This window comes from Amphiura filiformis, chromosome 4, assembly GCF_039555335.1.
Source record: "Amphiura filiformis chromosome 4, Afil_fr2py, whole genome shotgun sequence".
In the NCBI taxonomy this organism is placed as follows: Eukaryota; Metazoa; Echinodermata; class Ophiuroidea; order Amphilepidida; family Amphiuridae; genus Amphiura; species Amphiura filiformis.
The window spans coordinates 33,442,703-33,463,067 of NC_092631.1; the positions used below are offsets into that span (position 1 = coordinate 33,442,703).

Genomic DNA, 20,365 nt, shown 5'->3' on the forward strand with positions numbered 1-20,365 from the left:
AACCTTTGAAATTGGGTAAAGTTGTTTTTGGGCCACACTGTATTTAGAATAGGTCTATATAACGCTTTTGAGAGTAGCTGCTCAAAACTCCGAGAAATGAACCTTCCAAATTGGGAAAGTTCTTTTTGGACCACACTGTTAAGTAGAGATGGTCTAAATTGAAAAGGTTTCAAACATCAAATTGCAGTCCAGTCAAGACCTGACACTAGTGGATAGATTCATATACGAGGGGCAGTCAGTATGTTTTAAGAGTTGACTCGTGACGTCATTTGTGGATTGTTTTCATGGCATTTCTCAATGATTACATAAACACTGTACCTTTGTCTTTCAAACAACACGTGTACAAATTATGTCGCACACATGATTACGTAACAGCATTAGCATAAAATCAATGGTCTAGAGTCACTTGGTGAAATTGAGTCGTTTTTGTTCAGGGAAATAAGAGGCTGAAATGAGGTATTGTTGTATTTTCTATATTTTCTCGGGAATTAAAGTATGGAGAATGCTGCTTTTTGGAACAGTAATAGAACACAAACTACCAGTTTATTTAACCATGTTTGTTGGGCTGTAAAGGTTTTAGTTTATTAAAAATGCGTGGTCAAATGTGTCTTATTTTTGATAAAAACAAGGTTTTTCTTTCTATAAAAATCTTGATATTGCCAAAAATAGCAAACGTGAAATTTAAAAAGAATTTTGCCAGTTCTGTTGACTAATCTCCAAACATTAAAACGGGAATCTCCCTAGAAAATATTTGAATCCGTGATTAAAATATAACCGTTATTCTACCATTGTTACATTTATACAAAAAGTAGTGGTACAGAGAGAGGCCATCGTTTGAATGAGAAATTTATTTTTAAAACTTTTCTGTTCATTTCAGGTTGAGATCATCCATAAAAATTCATATGAATATTTAAATTCAAATTTTCATAGCATTTTGTAATATTTTAGGCCCTATTTACATGGAATTGTGCAATTTTTGTGCATTTCCACCATGTTGTATCGGTCATCCTACCTACGCATGCGCAGATTGTTGTTTAATTTGCACCAGTTATCATTGCAATGAGTACCAGCTCTCACACGTGACCAGTCATTAAATTTTAGTCTGTTTCATTTTGGAGATAATTAATGTCATCATTTGTAATAACTGCTTTTTCATTTTTGCCATTTTGGAGATAATTAATGTCATTTGTAATAACAGCTTTTTCATTTTTGCCATTTTTGCAGAATAATTTTGCTTCCATTCAAGCCCTAAAGTTGTTGAAGTTTCCAGACGTCTAATTTTCACCCAATTTTAATGGCAAGAAACTAGCCATATGCACCTTGTACTTTTGCTGTTCTCGGACATTTTAAACACGTGTTTTTTCTGTAATTTAAAAGGCCCGCCTGTTTGCGTGATTTGCCAGTGTCCCTAGTCTATTGATTTTATGCTCATGCTGTTACGTAATCATGTGTATGATATCATTTTTACATGTGTTGTTTGAAAGACAAAGGTACAGTGTTTATGTAATCACTGAGAAATGCCATGAAAACGATCCACATATGACGTCACGAGTCAACTCTTAAAACATACTGACTGCCCCTCGTACTAGTAATTATACCGATACTTCGAGATATGCCTATCTACCTACCAGCAATACATTGTGTAGCATATGCAAGGCTGCAAATCCACCCTGCAGCTGCTGATCCAACATTGAATTCTTCTAATATCGGTGCCATATAAAGCCCCATAACCTGTACTGTTCCATTACTCAAAAGTAACGTAGTAAAGACACAAAGTACTACGCTTATTTGTCGCAAATTCAAGTCCATGGTTGTTTCAATAATTTAAAAGACTGCTGGTTCAACGGGAAACATAGCACATGAATAGGCCTACATGTATGTACATTACTGAAAGCAAAGCAAAATAAACGCTATCAGCTGCTATCATCGGTAAAAACAAAGTTTCCCCAACCTTATTCTTTATAAAGGTATAAAACCCGCCTGACCCAAACTCCCACCCCACCCGAATTAAATGGTGCGTCCCTATTGGGTGTAGCATTTGGCGAATTAATTGACTCTTTGTATCAGAATGTTCAAGCCCAAGTTATATTGGTCAACATTCAAATTGACTTTTTCGATATTAATGAAGGCGTTCAACAAGGTTGTGACCTGTTGTGTATTATCTCCAGTTATAGCATTTTATTCATGAGTTTAGCAAGCTTCTGGGGGCTGTGCAACAATTATGAACCATCATAAATTATTCAGTGTTATGAAAGAACGGTCATGATTGGCTGAAATGCCAACATATGGATAATTACTTCCAATCGAATTTAATCGAAATGTACGTTACTTTCGCCCGTGGCTCCGATATTTATAATAACGATTCCCGGTAAGGCGAGTCAAAGTTTCTTTTCGTTTTCTGTCCACTTTTATCCTAAAATTGTTTAAAAATTGTTTGAAAATATAGATAAGTGGCACTTGGAAATATATTTTATGTCACTCCTGTTTTTCTGAAACGGTATAAAAAATATTGCACGAGTACGAAAAAGAGCCAAAACGCACCTGGTGAAAAATAGGCTATAAAATTATATGGTGTTCAACGTACGGGCGTGCAACAACCTGATCGGGGGCAACTTGTTTATATATACAATACTTTCTAAACTCAACCCAGAAAGTATCGAAACGATTTTAGATGGTCAGATATATCGGGAACTGAAATATATAGCAAAAATTATTTAATGTATATAAAGAGCAGCTTTCTCCTGCGTATTTTGATACCTCTCTTGTTGCTCTACGATATCATTTGGTCGAGTTATGGGCGCTTGAGTGCCTTCAAGTCGGATTTTGAAAGTTGCACTTAGCTCCTATTCAAGCCAAATGCGTGCGACGACGAATCCAGGCATTGATAGACAGGATGGTGGGCACACCAAATATTGAAATGTCAGCAGAAAGAGTTCATGAGATAAGTCAGAGATAAGTAAAGGGTAGCAAATATTGAAGTTGGAAGTCGAAGGAGTAAAATAAAGTAAAGTTCATGGTTAAGTAAACAGAGCACATCGGTGTCCTTTGTTGTGTGTGGGGGTGGGTGTATGTAGGGGGTGGGGGTGTGTGTGTGTACACGAAGAACGCATTTGGCTTGAATAGGAGCTAAGTGCAACTTTCAAAATCCGACTTGAAGCCACTCAAGCGCCCATAACTCGACCAAATGCACATCGTAGAGCTACAACAAAAGAGGTATCAAAATGCGCAGGAGAAAGCTGCGCTTTATATACATTAAATCAGTTTTTTTGCTATATATTTCAGTTCCCGATATATCTGACCATCTATAATCGTTTCGATACTTTCTAGGTTGAGTTTATCTACTATAGTTTTTAACGTGTTCCTATTATATCAAACATAAAGTAACTGCATCCCATAGAAGCCAGCGAGAACAGTTTTTTCGAAGAACTTGTTTAAATTGTGACTATGAACTTGACGTAGCCCTCTGACTTCGGAGCCTAATTAAATTATGACTCAAACCTCAGACATTAAATTGCAGTAGACTATAGATCCAGGAAAAAAAAGAAAACCTAACACGTGTGGTTCGTCCTTAATTGATTAAAAACTCGGTCGAGTATTGCCAAAGGTTTTTTATTATTATTATTATTATTATTATTATTATTATTATTATTATTATTGTTGTTATTATTAGGCGCGACCAGGTTTATTAGCGCGAAATCTACTTCCAGTTCAAATCTTTTGAAATCCACCATTATTGTTCTATATAGGCCTACCGCCGGTGTTTCGCATTTTTTAAGATTGAAATTGATCCAATACTCTTACAATTAGGCCTATAGACTTATGCCCGCTTTTTATAACATATCATGCAATTATGAAAACTAAAAACTCTTTAAATTGATCAAGTATCAACCATCAAAATACGCAAAAAAAACCTCTCTTCGAAAGTTCTACTTGAATTGTTATATTTGGGAAAATATCGGCATACCGATAGACAACAAATGTGCACTTCAGAAGTGGCCAATTATGTTCTAATAAATTGTTATCATTGCGCCCAACATCATACACGATTTTATACACCAACTTCACCAAGTACTGATTCATTTGGGCTTCATTACCGAAAATTAGAAGTCGTCAAAATGGTATCAATATGATCACATAAATACTATAATACAAGAAAATAGTCCATCGAAATCATTTAACGAGAGCCAAGATAAGATAACATTTCATAGTTTTGCTTTAAAAATCTAGCGAACCCAGTGCCTGGGTACAGGGGATCGAATGTCATTTGCCGCCCCACCAGGCTGCTATTTATGTGATTATTCAACATTTCTACAAGGGCTACAATTTGCAGATAAAAAGTGACTTATTTCCAGACGAAATCAACAAATCATAGCACATACCAGTTTCTTATCTATTATGAATATCAAAATGCTATGTCTAACCTTTTCTCAACAAAACCTAAACATGTTCAAACTCCACTTTCTGTTTTTACATGCAAAAATGAGCAAATAAGCACTGCAATGTAACATGCGCATGTCAACTTAGGAAGATACGCCCGTGAGCCCGTGACACGATTAGCTAATATCATGAATATATTTTAGGTTTCAATGTTAATGGGACCAACTTTAAAAAAAAAAGGTAAAAAGCCACACAGGAAAGACGTTTTTAAACGTTGGTCCCTTTTTACCTTTCGAAAGTTTTGGTACAAAATACTTATCTACCTGTAATACATTGTGTAGCATATGCTAGACTGCAAATCCGCCCTGCAGCTGCTGATGCAACATTGAATTCTTCTAATATCGGTGCCATATAAAGCCCCATAGTCTGTACTGTTCCATTACTCAAAAGAAACGTAGTAAAGACACAAAGTACTACGCTTATTTGTCGCAAATTCAAGTCCATGGTTGTAAAAGACTGGTTCAACCGTCAACATAACTATTAATATAGGCCTATATAAATCGGCATATATAATACTGACCAGGCAGAACGCTGACATTGACCTAGCTATAATTTTCAATCATGTTCAAAAAGTGTGGAGACCTTTCTTTTATTGGGCCCGTGAATTGTTCACTAATAGCGAAGAAGTCACACAAAATTTATTATCAACTAATATTATTTTTTTGGTAAACAATAGACTTGATAATAACTATTCATTCATTCGTCTTTGTTTCATTTAATATAGAATAGCCTAACAGCACAGCAACAAAATAATACAAACATTGATTGAGGAGATTCCAAGGCTGGATAGACTGTATTAATTACCCCCTGGCCTAAATTAAGTTTCAAAAAATTTACTCAAAATGTGTGTTCCTTGAATACTGTACATGCTCTTGGAGCTCTTACTGCAGACATTGGCAGATGCTCGAATTGCAGGCTTATATAATTTAGGATGGGGCTATGTTGGGGTGTTTTTTGGGGGGGGGTCCAATAAATTGTTTTCAAAAGTCGAAAGGTGGGATAGTCCTAGAGGTGATTTTGCACCTGTTTGTCCCATCCTTTTTACCAGCATTTTATTCTGTTTAATTTGTCTTGATTAGTATGTGCAATATTTATATATAATATATTTGTCTTTGTAATTGTAGGCCTATATGAACCAGTGATGAAGCATTAATAAATGAATAAATAAAATAAATCAACCTTTGAAATTGGGTAAAGTTGTTTTTGGACCACACTGTATTTAGAATAGGTCTGTATAACGCTTTTGAGAATAGCTGCTCAAAACTTAGACCATGCCATAGTCGATTTTTGATAAATAAAAACCCTTCAGAACTAATAATTGTTTCCACACAATTTCTACATAGAAAGAAGGACGATTTATTTACGCGCATTTTGATACCCCATTTGTCCAATTTCGTTCATTATTAACACCACAGCAGTGTTTTTAAAGAACATAACCCGAATTAAAAAGTTGCAGCTATTTGTATTGATTTGAAGTCAGCGCGAAGATAAATGGAGGGTTTTACGTGCCATAATGCTTGCGTAATAACCATTGATCGCTGTAACTTGACTGCAACTTTTAAATTCGGGTATTTTTTTTTTTTTTCACTACTGTGTTGTTAATATTGAACGATATTTGACAAATGAGGTATCAAAATGAGCAAATTTGTGCATGGAAAAGGCTATCCCCTCTTACAACCTATCGACAGGTCTGATTACTATAATGAGGTGTCACCGGGTTTAATAATACCAAATCTAAACACCATGAAATTCACCAAATCACGACCAAGCTCACATTGGGCGCCCCATTCCTTTTTTAAAATAATTTTAATAAGCCACCTATACAGGAAACAAATTTGGCCATAAAGAAAATGGCAAGATGCCTTAAATATCACTAAAGTAAACAAATTACACAGCCATTTGCTCTTGCTAGCTTTTGTCAGGGTCATGGTCCTGCTTTAATTTTATGAACACCAATATTATACAGGTTTATACACATGGGTTATTACAAGAGTCAATAAACATAATAGATAATGGACTTAGTTTTGTGCAATGTAGTAATTTTCTGAAGTAAATCGCCTGCTGCATAGTTTTCTATACAGATGATATGTTTACTTTATGATTAGGCCTGACCTTGACCTGCTAGTTTTGATTAACCAATCAGTTATGTGTATTGTCAGCATGTGATGGCTATAAGCCAATTGCAAACATGTTTATAAAAAAGGCTAACAAATTTCTACATTTAACAGACTTTCCCGGGTTTAAGGGCTAATATACTAAGTTGTCATGTGGGGCAAGATTAGATAAAGGCATACAAACTAGGGTATGAGATATTAGGAATTATTTCCTAGCCTCTTATAACCACAGGATTTGTGGGCTATATAGCTATTCAAGACACAGGATATGTAAGGGATAAACTGTGCATATGAGATGTGGGTGCAAGTGGTATCATTTCACTGCCGTGAAAAAAAGTGGAATTTGGAGTCTGGGGCTGTCCAATAATTATGAGCCATCATAAATTATTCAGCGTTATAAAGAAAGATTATGATTGGCTGAAATGCCAACATATGGATATTAACAATATTTATTTTCAAAATAGACTTTATTAGTAATAAAACATGATTATAAAATATTTGTATATTAATTTATCTGAGGACTTGCAGTAAATAAATTGATTGATCTGATTATATTTTTGTTGGTGTGGTGATGTACGTGTTGCTAGTAATCAGGTAATGATGATGATGATGACGACAATATAATGACGACGACAATGATGATGTTGATGACAGATGATGATAATAATTAGTACACAAACGACAAAGAGGAACAAACATGCCTAGTAACAATTCTATTTTTAACATCGAAAAATTTGACCGCTTGTCTCCTTGCAGATGCAAATATCTTTATAATAAAAACCGGTGTTTGGCCTTGAAGAAAATATTTTACATGCTGCTCTAACTATAAAGACATAGTTGGTTGACCTTATGTTTGTGCTGATAAATTGACCCCTGAACGCATTGGGTATAGGCACATCATACTCCACAACTTCAGGTTAACGTTCTTGTTGAATGGAGGTCTCGAGGTCACTGAACTGTGTCTTAGGAGATGTCTTATTTGGCTCATAGCACACGTGCTAAGCAAAAACAAACCTGAAAAGTGAGCAGGGTATTTGATATGTGCGTTTTGTTTAAATATTACAAGTGACATGAGTGGCAAACATTAATGTTCCATGTTGTTTTCAACCCCCTCCTCCCCCAATCAATGTTGAAGCCAACACTAGACTAATTGTCCGTTCCTGTCTCAGTATCAAAATAACATTGACTGGGTGGGTGTAGAGGTGAAGATTGCATACTTAATTAAATCACGCATCATTGCCATCATCATATTTTTTCATCATCACCACGATCATCAATCATGTGACATCAGTATTATTCATCATTATCAACAAGATAATCAACATCATCATCATTAACATCAACATCATCATCATTAACATCAACATCATCATCATTAACATCAACATCATCATCATTAACATCAACATCATTATCATTACCAATACAACCACACCAATAGAAATCATACATTAACTGCAACTTATCAGAAAAACAAAATATTTAAAACATTGTTTTATTACTGCATGCAGTTTGCAACATCAACTGTTAGATTATGCTCAAATGGGAAAAAAATAGACTATTTAAAGTTATAACTATTTCCAATTGAAATATATGTTACATTCGCGCACATACATGTAGCTCTGATATTATAATAACTTTATACTGAATTTCCACACAGGTGACTGATTTGATCCACGCAATGGTTGCGAGAGGTACAGGGGTAAATCGAGTTGTTTTTTTCTTTTTTTGTCCAATTGTTTGTCCCAAATTGTTTATTTTCATGTTAAAATCTGGATATGGCACTGGGAAATATATTTTATGTCTTGTTTTTCTGAAACAGTATTGCATGAGTACGAAAAAGAGCAAAAACGCACCTCGTGCGAATAAAAATGATGTGTTCAACGTACGGGCGGGTAGTAGATAAACAACCTAATCGGGGGTAACTTGTTTGTAAAAAAGCACCAATTGGGTGATTACGGATCTCATTATTGGTACTCAAATACATCAAATTACATATCAATTATATCCAATTTTAGATGATTTTCAAAATGAGATCCATTTTCCAAAATGTTCTGCACAGCAGTGTCTGTTGTAATTATCATACCATCTGTATCATTTCATAGGAAAATAGTGTCTGATTGAAATTCTGTCTGTCAGAAACTGTTGCACAGTATTAAAAACTGTATTAAATCAGCCATCGTAGCCACATGCTTTCAGCCATGTTGATCACCCGGTTGATCATAGTTGGTCACTAGGACTATTGGGTGGTGCCACAGATGTCACATGATCAACTTCCGATCAAATGTCATCCACTTCCGGTCAGTGGCCAAAACCGTGATTTTCACTAAAAATACTACTCCTTCCACATATTACATAGCACCGTGACGGCACTTGCACACATGCATCACCTATAGCCAGTGTCTAAAAGTTATACCACAAAATTGGAATCAAAGGTCATTATTAAGGGGTCACTTCTGGTAAAAGTCTGAAAAATTTGTAAAAATATTCAAAAAATCACTGTCTTTACAAATTACATAGCAGAGAGTCGCCATTAGCACACATGCATCGCTACTAGCTCGGGTCTTTAGGATGCCTACAGTTTTGGGGTCAAAGGTCATTAAGGGGTTACTTCCGGTCAAAAAACAAAATTATCAAAAAAGTTTAAAAATTTTTATCTCAAAATGTAAACAGACCAGAGTAATATAATCATCATACATGAATCAGTGTTACCTGATGTATGCATGGTATTTTTCTTTTGGGGTCAAAGGTCATTAAGGGGTCACTTCCTGTTTTTAGCTAAATAACTTTAAGAATTTTTATCTCGACAACTAAACAAAGTAGAATATTTTAATTAAAATTGGAACAATACATTTTGTCGGTGTACATGTGGTTTTTTTTTTCATTGAGGTCAAAGGTCATTAAGGGGGTCAAAAGGTCAATCATAAATTTAAAAAAAAATCAAAATCCATGTATAAGTTCCGATTAAGCTGAAATTCACCAGGAATATTCCTTATGACATCCTAAGCACTATGTATTTGAGAAGTATTTTCACAATATTTACATTGGTATGGTTTCTCTTTGGGGTGAATCCTTTCATATCTAATCTTGCATCTGTGAAAGTCTTTTCACAATATTTTTAAATCATGAAAGAAAGTCATGAAAGAAAATCATGAAAGGAAGTCATGAAAGAATACACATGGTGAAACCTTAAAAGGTTTCACCATGTGTATTCTTTCATGACTACATATAGTCTTGTTACATGTATTTGAGTCTTTTCACAATACATGTATTTACACTGATATGGTTTCTGTATGGTATGAATCCTTTCAGGACTGTTCTTGTTACCTGTATTATGAGAAAGTCTTTTCACAATATTTACATTAGTAGGTTTCTCTTTGGTGTGAATCCTTTCATATCTAAGTCTTTTTACAATATTTAAGGTTTCTCCATGATTTGAATCCTTTCATGATTAGTCTTGTTACATGTATTTGAGAAAGTCTTTTCACAATATTTACACTGCTATTTGGTGTGAACCCTTTCATGTACAGTCTTCTGACATGTTTTTGCGAAAGTCTTTTCACAATATTTACATTTGTAAGGTTTCTCTTTGGTGTGAATCCTTTCATGACTAGTCTTGTTACCCGTATTTGCGAAAGTCTTTTCACAATATTTACATTGGTAAGGTTTCTCTTTGGTGTGAATCCTTTCATGTCTAGTCTTGTTACCTGTATTTGGGAAAGTCTTTTCACAATATTTACATTGGTACGGTTTCTCTTTGGTGTGAATCCTTTCATGGCTAATCTTGTTACCTGTATTTGAGAAAGTCTTTTCACAATATTTACATTGGTACGGTTTCTCTTTGGTGTGAATCCTTTCATGGCTAATCTTGTTACCTGTATTTGAGAAAGTCTTTTCACAATATTTACATTGGTAAGGTTTCTCTTTGGTGTGAATCCTTTCATGTTTAGTCTTGCTACTTGCATCTGAGAAAGTCTTTTCACAATATTTACATTGGTATGGTTTCTTTTTGGTATGAATCCTTTCGTGATTAGTCTTGTGACCTGCCTGTGAGAAAGTCTTTTCACAATACTCACACTGATATGGTTTTTCTTTGGTGTGAATCCTTTCATGATTAGTCTTGTTCCATGTATTTGAGAAAGTCTTTTCACAATATTTACATTGGTATGGTTTCTCTTTGGTGTGAATTCTTTCATGATTAGTCTTGTTACATGCCTCTGTGAAAGTCTTACTACAATATTTACATTGGTATGGTTTCTCTTTGGTGTGAATCCTTTCATGCCGAGTCTTGTTACCTGCCTGTGAAAACGTCTTTTCACAATATTTACATTTGTAAGGTTTCTCTTTGGTGTGAATCATTTCATGTGTATTCTGTGTATTTGGACAAGAGAACCTATCATCGCAATATTTATATTGGTATGGTTTCGCTTTGGCATGAATCCTTTTAGGTATATTCTGTTTACAGCTGTACCAGTACCTGTATAATTTCGCTCTATGTCTCATCACATGGTTCACATAATATGTGAAATCACTGTAAAATCGTCTGCAGTAGATACATCTGTATGGTTGAAAACTTTTTGCATAATTTGACTTAAGTTGTACTTGATACGTCCTGCCCCATAAATGCTGAACTTTGTGTCTAGTCTTCATGGATCTGAAATGAGAAAGAAAACATATTAATCGGTTAAAAAGAAGTGTTTTAGAAGTAATTGCATGGATAAAGCTAGATGAAGCTACTCAAAGGGACATTCGCAAATTTGGAGTTTATGGTAACCCTACTTAAAAATTAAATTTGAGGATATATCATCTTGGAATGTCGCATATACATTATTACTTGCCTTCAGAGCCGGCGAATGAGATTTCTTCTCGTTGGGAGGAAGATTTCTTCCCGTTGCGAGGAAGAACATTGTTTTTCACAGCTGTGACATCCAGGGTTACTACGTACACTGAGTTTGGGGTCTTTTAGCACAGATCATGAGGGACTCCATATTTTTCAAATTTTGAAAATTATGGGTCCACCTGGACCCCATAATTTGAGACTAGAACATGATAACTGAGTCAGAATTTGTGTCCAATGACCCCCCCACATTGTTTGGGACCCTATATAGTTTTCAAATATTGCAGATTATGGCAGTTTAACCCTTACATACCCTGTGTCTTAAATAACTTGTAGCCCACCAACCCTGTGGATAAGAGCCTAGGAAATAATTCCAAATAGTTCATATCCTCATTTGTATGCTTAAATTTTTGTGACCCCCCCCCATCACGGCCTAATTTTTTATGATATTACGGGTTGAAAATTTTTTATGATCCCCCTTCCGCTTGTACACAGACTCAAGACAAATTATTCTTTGCCGGAACTAAAGGCACAGAGTGTGCAAAAACTTCAGTGTGAAGAAAGTGCATGGAGCATACATGTAAATTTGGATTGTAAGTGTAAAGAAGGCGCACAAAGCTAAAGATTGTGCACACATAACACCCTTATTTTTGGTCTAAAAAGTCTATGACCCCCCAGTATATTCATGACCCCCCCATTCTGAAGAAAATAACAACCCCACTAGCCCATTTAATCTTGCAGTGAGACTGTTTAGCGTAAGAAATTTTTAGCCTTTTTTTACAATTTGCAAGTCAGATGGGGAAGAGTGGATGGATGTTAAATCTACAGGCTTTCACTTCCAAACATTCTGTAACATAACTAACATCTCCATAATTATTCAAGCATCTTAGAAATAGGATTTTCAATTGGAAATTAATAGAACAGAATATCTCTAACATCCATAGAACAAAAAAAAAAGTCAAGTAGGCACAATGAGATGAAAGAAGACTGCAACAGGGTGATTTGACAAATTGTACTCTCACATCATTAGTCATGACTCACATATCTTCATCATATTCTTCATCGCCACTGTCCTCTTCATCTTCATTTGGCTCGTATGGTGGGTCCCGACTTTCATCGTCAACGATCTCAATGTCATCATCACCTTCATCATCTGCTTTGTCTTCCACGACCTGCTGTGCTGGTTCTTTGTCTGTTTGCGTTGCAACATGCTGTAGTTCAATGCTTCCAGTGGGCCTAACAGTTCCGTAGGTGATGTCTGTCTGTAAGCCTGCAATTATCATAAATTTAGAATTAGGCGACCAAAAAAAACCCACACAACTACTCTTTGGACGGACGGCTAAACTTTCACCAAAATCTGAAAAAAAATCTAAAGATTCTTTGTAAACATATTTTCTAAAAATGTTCAACCAAAATTAATAAAATTTTGGTTCAAACTTAACTGAAAAATTAGCAGTAAAGTTTCTCCTGAAAAAGAAAGGTATTATGAAAGTATGGTAAATTATGAAAAACAAGTATGATCCAATTATTATTAGCTACTAGTACTGAATGAAGTGGGGCAGATGGGTTTGTGTATGTACGGTATAATAATTACCTTTGTTATAACCAAACGGCCTCACTTGTAGTCCACATGTTTTGGTCTTGATCTTCATCTTTGCCTGTGATTTGCGGCTGACCATCTGCAAAGTAATGGTTATTTGTAATATGAAATTCTAGGATTTCTATAAAGTAATTACAGAGGAGTGGCAACAAATTGATGGGTCATCGGGTTTGTTTTAGTATGAAATTAAAACGGCATTTAGTTTTTTACCAAACTGGCTTGATTTTTACTGAAATTTTAGGGAAAAATGAGACAATTTTCAAAATATTTTTGAAAAACAATCACTCAAACATTTTGCTCTGCAAATCCAATGAAAAAGTAACTCAAAATCGAATGCAATATATCTATTTATTGAAAAAAATAAATCCATTTTTTTTTTCAATTTTATGTCTGCCATTAGAACAGTATTTTTTGTCACCTGATCAACAACAGCACATCTGGTAGGGGATAGACAGAAAAATGCACACAAGTAACATGCGCCTTTCTGCAGGCGCGTCGCAAGTGGGGTGCCACATTTTTTGTAGCTTCTTCAGATTCACATAACTTTGGGTGCCCCACTTTTTGTCACCTTGCTACGCCTGACTTTCTGAACCGGCAAAAGAGATTGATCTCAAACAGGTTCAAAACAAAAAAAAAATTGAAAAAAAATTGCATAAACACAATGATGTACTCACCATTGGGGTAGATTGGATAGCTTTATTATTCTCACGCTCTCTCCTTTCCATTTCTTCAGCAAGCTTTTCTTCTTCTTTCTTTTCATACTCCTCTTCTATTCTGCCTATTTCCTAAGAGACAACAAGCAATGTCACAACACTTTTTATATTTAAGAACTTAATTCCTTTTTGCTCATCAAAAGTTGGAAAATGTGATATAATTTTTGCCTCAGGTATAACCATTCGAACATTAATTATGTATTAAGTCCTCGATATCATGTTGGTCACTAGCCTGGAGAACTGGAGACAGGCTTCATAATACTTTTTAATTTTGGGGCCTGCTTTTAAAAACAAATCGCCCCCGTAATTTAACATTTGGGGGTACTTTCACTTCTCAATGGCCTGAAAAGCTGTAGGCCTACTCTGTCTATCCACCAGTTGGAGATCTTGCCCCCACCCCAATTTCCCCTGCTATAAGCATTTTTGAGGAAATTTCATGATTTGTTATGCCCTTTAAAACTTTATCCCCATGCCCCCAGGGCAGTTCCTAGGGATTTTGCCACCCTAGGCAAATCCTCTCCCTGCCGCCCCACCAAAGCATACCAAAAAAGTGTTAAGTGGGGTTATATTACCAGTGGCGGATCTAGAGCAGTCAGAGGGGGCCCAAAATGAAATGTAAAAATGGACGTAAAGCAGCAATCGCATCGTGCTTGAGTGACACAGGGGGTTGTCTGAGGGGGGATGTGGCTCCCTCCGAAGTTAGAAACGTTAGGAAAATGAAGACCAAATTGAAGCCATTTGGTGGACCATTTTGTCACTATTATTGTGTACAATCTTAGTTTGAAGAAGCCTAAAATTTGAGAAAAGATGTCTCAATTGAAGCCATTCGTGGACAAGTTTGGACTTTTATTGTATAAATTACCCATCATTGCTTTACATGTAAACATAAAGTTGCGCCAATTGACAGGCCAATTGAAGCAACCTTTTTCACTATTATTGTACAGTGTATATTGGTTTAAAAGCTTTCTTGGATCATTGTTGAACGCAAATAAGTCTTAATCAGCTTTAGCTTAGAAAAGCTATGTTCACCACTGGCAACAGATACAGGAAGGGTCCGAAAATGCCCTGTTTCCTCCCATTTTTTTCTTTTTATCCGCCCTCATTTTTTCTTCCCTTTTCTTTCTCCATTCCCATTTATTCTTTTACTTCCCTCCCGCTCTTTTTTTTGCACCCCTTTTTTTTGCCGACCTAGGCGACCGCCTTACCTGGCCTAATGGTAGGAACGGCCCTGCATGCACCGCCCCATGCATGCCTCCTGGAAAAAACATTTTGATGCCACCATTGATTTTAAGCCCTGACCGGAGCCAACCCGGGGGGAGGCACTTGACTTTGGAAGAGACGGGGATGTGCGGACAGTATTTCGAAACTAGGGGTCTTTTGTTGAGAGCCTAGACACCAAAAAAGGGGGGTCTTTCAGTGAGAAGGCCCCAAAAAGGATGTTTCTACCATGAGACTGGGGAAAATCTTACCAAAAAAGGGGGTCATTCAGTGAGACTGGGAAAAATTTTGTGTCAAAATATAAAAGTTGACATAAAATGTTAAAAAATTGTTACAAATTTGAAAAACTGGAAAATTTGAAGAAAAATAATGAAAAAACAGGATCATTCAGTGAGAGATTATCAGAAAATTGTCCAAAATTTTGAAAAAAAATGGGTCTTTTGGAGACAGGAAAATAGAAAAGGGGTCATTAGGTGAGAGGGAGTTACGTAAAACAAACTAGGGGTGAGAGGGAGTTGAAAAATGGGAGTCAATGTGGTTGCACATCCCCGTCACTCAATTTTAGTGAGTGGCCCCCTCTCCTCCCCCGAGGCAAATTGTCAGACTTAGGAGTCATTGCTTTGGTTGGTTTGATATAGGTCAAGGGATAAGTCCAATTAAGCCCTTTTTAAAAGGTAAATTGTATGAAATGAGTTGATAAAATTACCTGTTGTCGTAAATATGCTGAATGACGCCTCTTCCTTTTCTCAGACTGCTCAGTATCATCATCATGTTCTAAAGGAATAGGCACAGGCACAGTATCAATGGGCATGGGCTCAGGCATAGCTGTCATCATCACACTTCTGGCATTTCGTTTTCGACTAATATGATGGGTGGTATGTATAGGAGTGGGCGTTATAGTCATACATGTACATGTAGCTGTCATCACAGTTGTGCTTCGACTAGGGGTGGTAGTAGTTGAGCACGGAAAGCCAGGTGGAGATCCAATTCTTGCTGAGGTGGTTATGATGGTAGTTGTCACTGTTGATGTTGTTGATGTTGGTGCTGATGGTGCAAATACCTCGGTCTCTGGTCTGATGAACCAATCAGGTGGAAATGGCTGCAGTGCCTTCTTGATATGTGGAATGGCATTGGGAAGTAGTCTTGGTGGCTTCTTTCTTAGCCCTAGTCTATACTGTCTAAGTTGGGATTGATCATACTGTTCTCTAGCAAAGTGTCCGCTACATAAATGCACACGTTTCCTATCGTTTGCTTTGAACCCTACTAAAGTACACTGGATAAACTTATTCCATCCACCCCTAGATGTACCAGAATTCGGCATTTCATGGATGCTGAACCCATCATATATGGTATTGCTGCATCCTCCCAGTACACACCTGCATGATGCATCCTCCCTTTGGCTTTGGTTTCTTGTCAGATCCCCTTCCTCAGCCATACCTGGGAGAAATATTTTCAATCAAGAGAAATTCAAGCAAACAATTACAGTTAAAGATATAACAATATATCAGGTAATTTTTGTAAAATGCAATTCTATGAAGCTTCTCAAATCAAGCAAACCTGCAATTCCAAGAAAATGGATGCGGTATAATATATTATAATAACCTTTGACGAGAGCATATTCTAATATGAATATAATTTGCGTACAAAATGCGTACATCGCATATTTACTGCATTGAAATGTACTGTCTCTGATTGGCTGCTGTGGCGATCTGCTGTTGCCGAGTGGAAATTTTTGAATGAACTTTGCGCAGTACGCAATTGTTAGCTCTGACTTTGCAACATCACAGTAGTAAGCGGCTACGCGCTTGTTAAAGATTTACTGCAAAATAACAGTGTAGTGGTTGTATGCAGTTCGCTCAAGCATATCCATATACCAGTCCCTTGCCTTTGTTGATAAACATTGAGGTCAACTCATCTATTAGAAAACTATTCAACATATTTGAAATTGAGATATTGCCAACTTGCAGTGTTCCTGGAGCACATTAGGCGCAGCGTTGGCGCAAGACATTTTTTATGCGTAACACTATCAGCATGCACTACTTGACTTTTGCTACACGTTTCCAAAATTGTGTAGCAAAGTGATCAAAATTGAGTAGCATTTTGCTCCGCGATACAGGCTCTGGCCAATGCTGATTAGGCGATTTGCTTCCAAAAACATGAAATAAGACTTCCTTTAAAAGGAATGCAAAATGAGTTTGTTTGTTTTTTTCAATTATTTACAAGAGTCAAGATGCAGGTATCATTAAGCCTCAAATCACTTATTTATTGTCAAATCACTGCACAGTAGGTTAGATATGAATATTGAAAGTTAGACCAAAGTACTATACACCTGATCCGTGAACTTTGCCTTTTTTAAAGACTTTTCTTGTTTTTAAAATAGCCGTACAAAAACCACTACCAGGAAAGCACCTATAGCACGTACGGTACACGACCATGGGAATCCCCTCTCGAAATGCCATTTAAACCTCAACGTGGTTGTTAAGAATCAAGAACACTTATTGGCAGGGCCGTAGCAAGGTTGAAAAATGTGGGGCGGCCATCACAAATGTGGGGCGGCCAAATTACAAATATAGGCCCAAATTGAAATAAATATAAAGAAAAACATAACAAATTTCTCAAAAAGTGGGCGGCCATGGCATCCCGGCCGCCCGCTTGCTACTGGCCCTGCTTATTGGCTTAGCAATTGTCCAAGTAGTTTTTTAGACCAATCAGGTTATTACGATCTTCGCTTTTTGGGTCTACACCACCGTCACATTCATTGATTGGCTTACAATTGCGGGAAATGATTTATGCAACAAATCACAAAACGGGTTATGGCGCACGTTGGAATTTTGCCCATGTCATGCTCAGTACCGCTGAGCATTAATGAGAATCACTTTTTTGCAAAAGCAATCGCTCGAGTATAAATTCAGCTTCAGAGTCGCGCTGCATATTTGCCCACCTGATTAATGAACCATTTCTGACGTAACTTTCGCTTCACTTCGTGACTCGTTGTCACTGTCCCTCGACTTGACAAGGATCGTCGGGAGGGATATCGAGTCGTCTTTGACAAAGACTACCCCTGGTCATGAGATTTGTTGTCAGAGTTTGAGCCCCATATCGGCTGTTATTATGTATCCAAAGTGCCAGTGGGTCTTTAGTCGCTCATATTACCTAACAACCATTTTGTACCACATTTTCCACCCCCTCCAAGTATTTCTGAATACCGTACTCCCTTCCCTTAGTATGTTGTTGTTGTTTTTTATTTGTCTCAGTTTTATATTGTTTAATTCCACTTTTAAAGTCACCTACACCCCCTCCCCCCCACACACACGCTATGGAAAATAATTTTATGTGCCTCAATTTGTTTCCTCGATATGCACAAGTTGAGGTCGATCATGCCAAGTTCCGACCACAAAAAATAGATGCTAAATAAGCCAACAATTTGAAGATCTCAATCCCATAAATCTGTACCATAATTTTAATACATGTCTGACAAGGAGGTTTAATTTATCATATTCATCAAATTGTTTTTACCAACACTCTTTTTATATGTGCATGACTCAAGAATATTATAAATGTGTAAATACACTTATCATCCTGTTAATACATTGTGTATACCCGACCCAGGCTTATAATAATACGGTATGTTAAAACTTTTTAGCAAGTTATAACCAGGACCGCGACACTCCGGCACTTGTTGGAAGACATCTAGTACAGCAGACAGTAGGCCTACATGTACAATGTGATTTTCTCATTTATAATTAGGATTACGTCATTGCCAGAGCTTGTTTATTTGTTCATTAGAATGATTGACAGCAGTGGGCGGACTTATACTCTTTGTTTTGTGAGCGGTACAAAAATGTGATTCTCTGATTAATTATAGGTCAAGGTAGGTCAATTCGGACCGTCTCTTCCTCAGACCTCTATGTAGGACTCTATGGTATCTTCTCATTACACGTTCGTAGTTAAGACTTGGCCGGCGACGACGCTTGCGAATTGCATGTCTTAAACTGCGGTATAGCATATATAGGCAGTTTGTAGAGAGTGTCTTATCTCATTATTATAGTATCTCTGTTATAACTGTGCCTTTAATGAAACCACTTCTCTGAAGTGTCAAGGGTTAGCCACCTAACAGGTGATGAGAGCTTTACTATGAGATGTAATGAAGTACAAAAGCATATAATTCCAGGGTTGAGAGCCAGAAATATTCCCACAAAATGAGCATAAAGTCGCCAGGGTACTATAGAAGACACGAGTCCATTAATCATGACAAAATTCAATAGTAAACAAAAAGAACATGTGCATTTTCAATTTGTTGCCAGCGGAAGCAGAAACACAAAAGATTCCAATACCTAGCTGGGGGTGTAAACCCCCAGCAAGCATTCCAATACCTAGCTGGGGGATAACCCCCCCCCCCCCATTCCAATACCTAGCTGGGGTATAACCCCCCCCACAGCTAGGTAACTAAATGCACCCGGCCAATGCCTGGAGGTAACTAAATGCACCCGGCCAATGCCTGGGATGAAGCGATCTATCGCGAGAGAATTTAAGCTTACCTGACGCTGTTTTATTAACAGCTTAAAAGCATTCAATTTTGAGTTGAATGCGGTTATGCACTCACCCGAGTACAACTAGAAGGTGTGCTGTGGCTGACTGTGAACCATAAAATCAAGATACATTTTAATTTACAAGTCTCGAGAAGTGCGAGAACAACTTCTATTCTATCACAACCTGAGCGCAAAAAATTAATTGGCTTACGAGCTGTCTGTTAGGTTGAAAATTATGGGCGCATGCCACCAAATAATTAATACCGTTGCATGCACGGAGGTATCATATTCGTGGAGGCGCAATAGATTTATATATATCGTCACCCTCATAACCAAAGTGCCTGTTGATGCCATTTACCAAAATCAAAGTTTGTTTAAGTGTTGTGCATCCTTAATCATTGCATTCCTATGGCATGTTTGTTTATGTGATGAGCGCCCTTGAAGTATAAGCTAAACATAGCCTGCAGCCCATCAATCACATGTAATTTGGTGCCGAATTTGGCACTGGAGGCTGTCATCTTGTATTTTGAAGTATTGTAGTGTAGAAGCTCTCGGTAAAGACACAATTAATCTTTACCTAAACCAACATAATTAGTATTTGTGACAAGAACAAGAAGAAGAATAGCAAGTGAAGATAATAAACATCATCAAGATACGTTTCAGCTAAAGTGTATCCTTGGATTTGTGATGATTTGTGTCACTTTTTGTTGTTGGTTCCGAGTCATCGAAGATTGTATTATTTAGTACCAAGCTTCTGCTAACCAGGGGAGCAATCCAAGTTTGCCCCTACATTTGTAAAGATTAATTTTCTGTAAAAAGATGCTAGTTGGTAAATAGTTACCAAATAAAGGTTCAGTTGAGCGTCTGTTTTGTAAGCTTACCTAAAAATAGCTAAAAGCTTAAGGTCGTGTCAGCAG

At 36.9% G+C, this 20,365-nt stretch overlaps 1 protein-coding gene across 2 annotated transcripts; it reads right to left on the reverse strand.

The window, feature by feature from the left end:
* Positions 1 to 9,783: 9,783 nt before the first annotated feature.
* On the reverse strand, positions 9,784 to 19,654 carry LOC140150822 (uncharacterized). 2 transcript variants are annotated; one of them, XM_072172960.1, is made up of 6 exons: positions 19,458 to 19,654; positions 15,626 to 16,356; positions 13,663 to 13,773; positions 12,983 to 13,067; positions 12,430 to 12,658; positions 9,784 to 11,205 (listed from the first exon to the last, which is right to left on the reverse strand). In XM_072172960.1, exons 2-6 carry the CDS (start codon positions 16,352 to 16,354, stop codon positions 10,053 to 10,055), a joined length of 2,307 nt encoding a protein of 768 aa, XP_072029061.1. In that variant the 5' UTR covers positions 16,355 to 16,356; positions 19,458 to 19,654; the 3' UTR covers positions 9,784 to 10,052. The 2 variants fall into 2 exon arrangements, with proteins under 2 accessions (XP_072029061.1, XP_072029062.1); XM_072172961.1 differs by having other exon boundaries at positions 19,523 to 19,652.
* Between the last annotated feature and the right edge of the window lie 711 nt (positions 19,655 to 20,365).

What these genes read in the sequence shown, in the direction of transcription:
- LOC140150822 (XM_072172960.1), bottom strand. Translation starts at nt 16,354, where the DNA reads ATGGCTGAGGAAGGGGATCTGACAAGAAACCAAAGCCAAAGGGAGGAT. An exon ending in CAGCATATTTACGACAACAG is followed by an intron (nt 13,774 to 15,625) that starts GTAATTTTATCA and finishes GTTGTCTCTTAG; the next exon opens with GAAATAGGCAGAATAGAAGA. An exon ending in GCCGTTTGGTTATAACAAAG is followed by an intron (nt 12,659 to 12,982) that starts GTAATTATTATA and finishes TGATAATTGCAG; the next exon opens with GCTTACAGACAGACATCACC.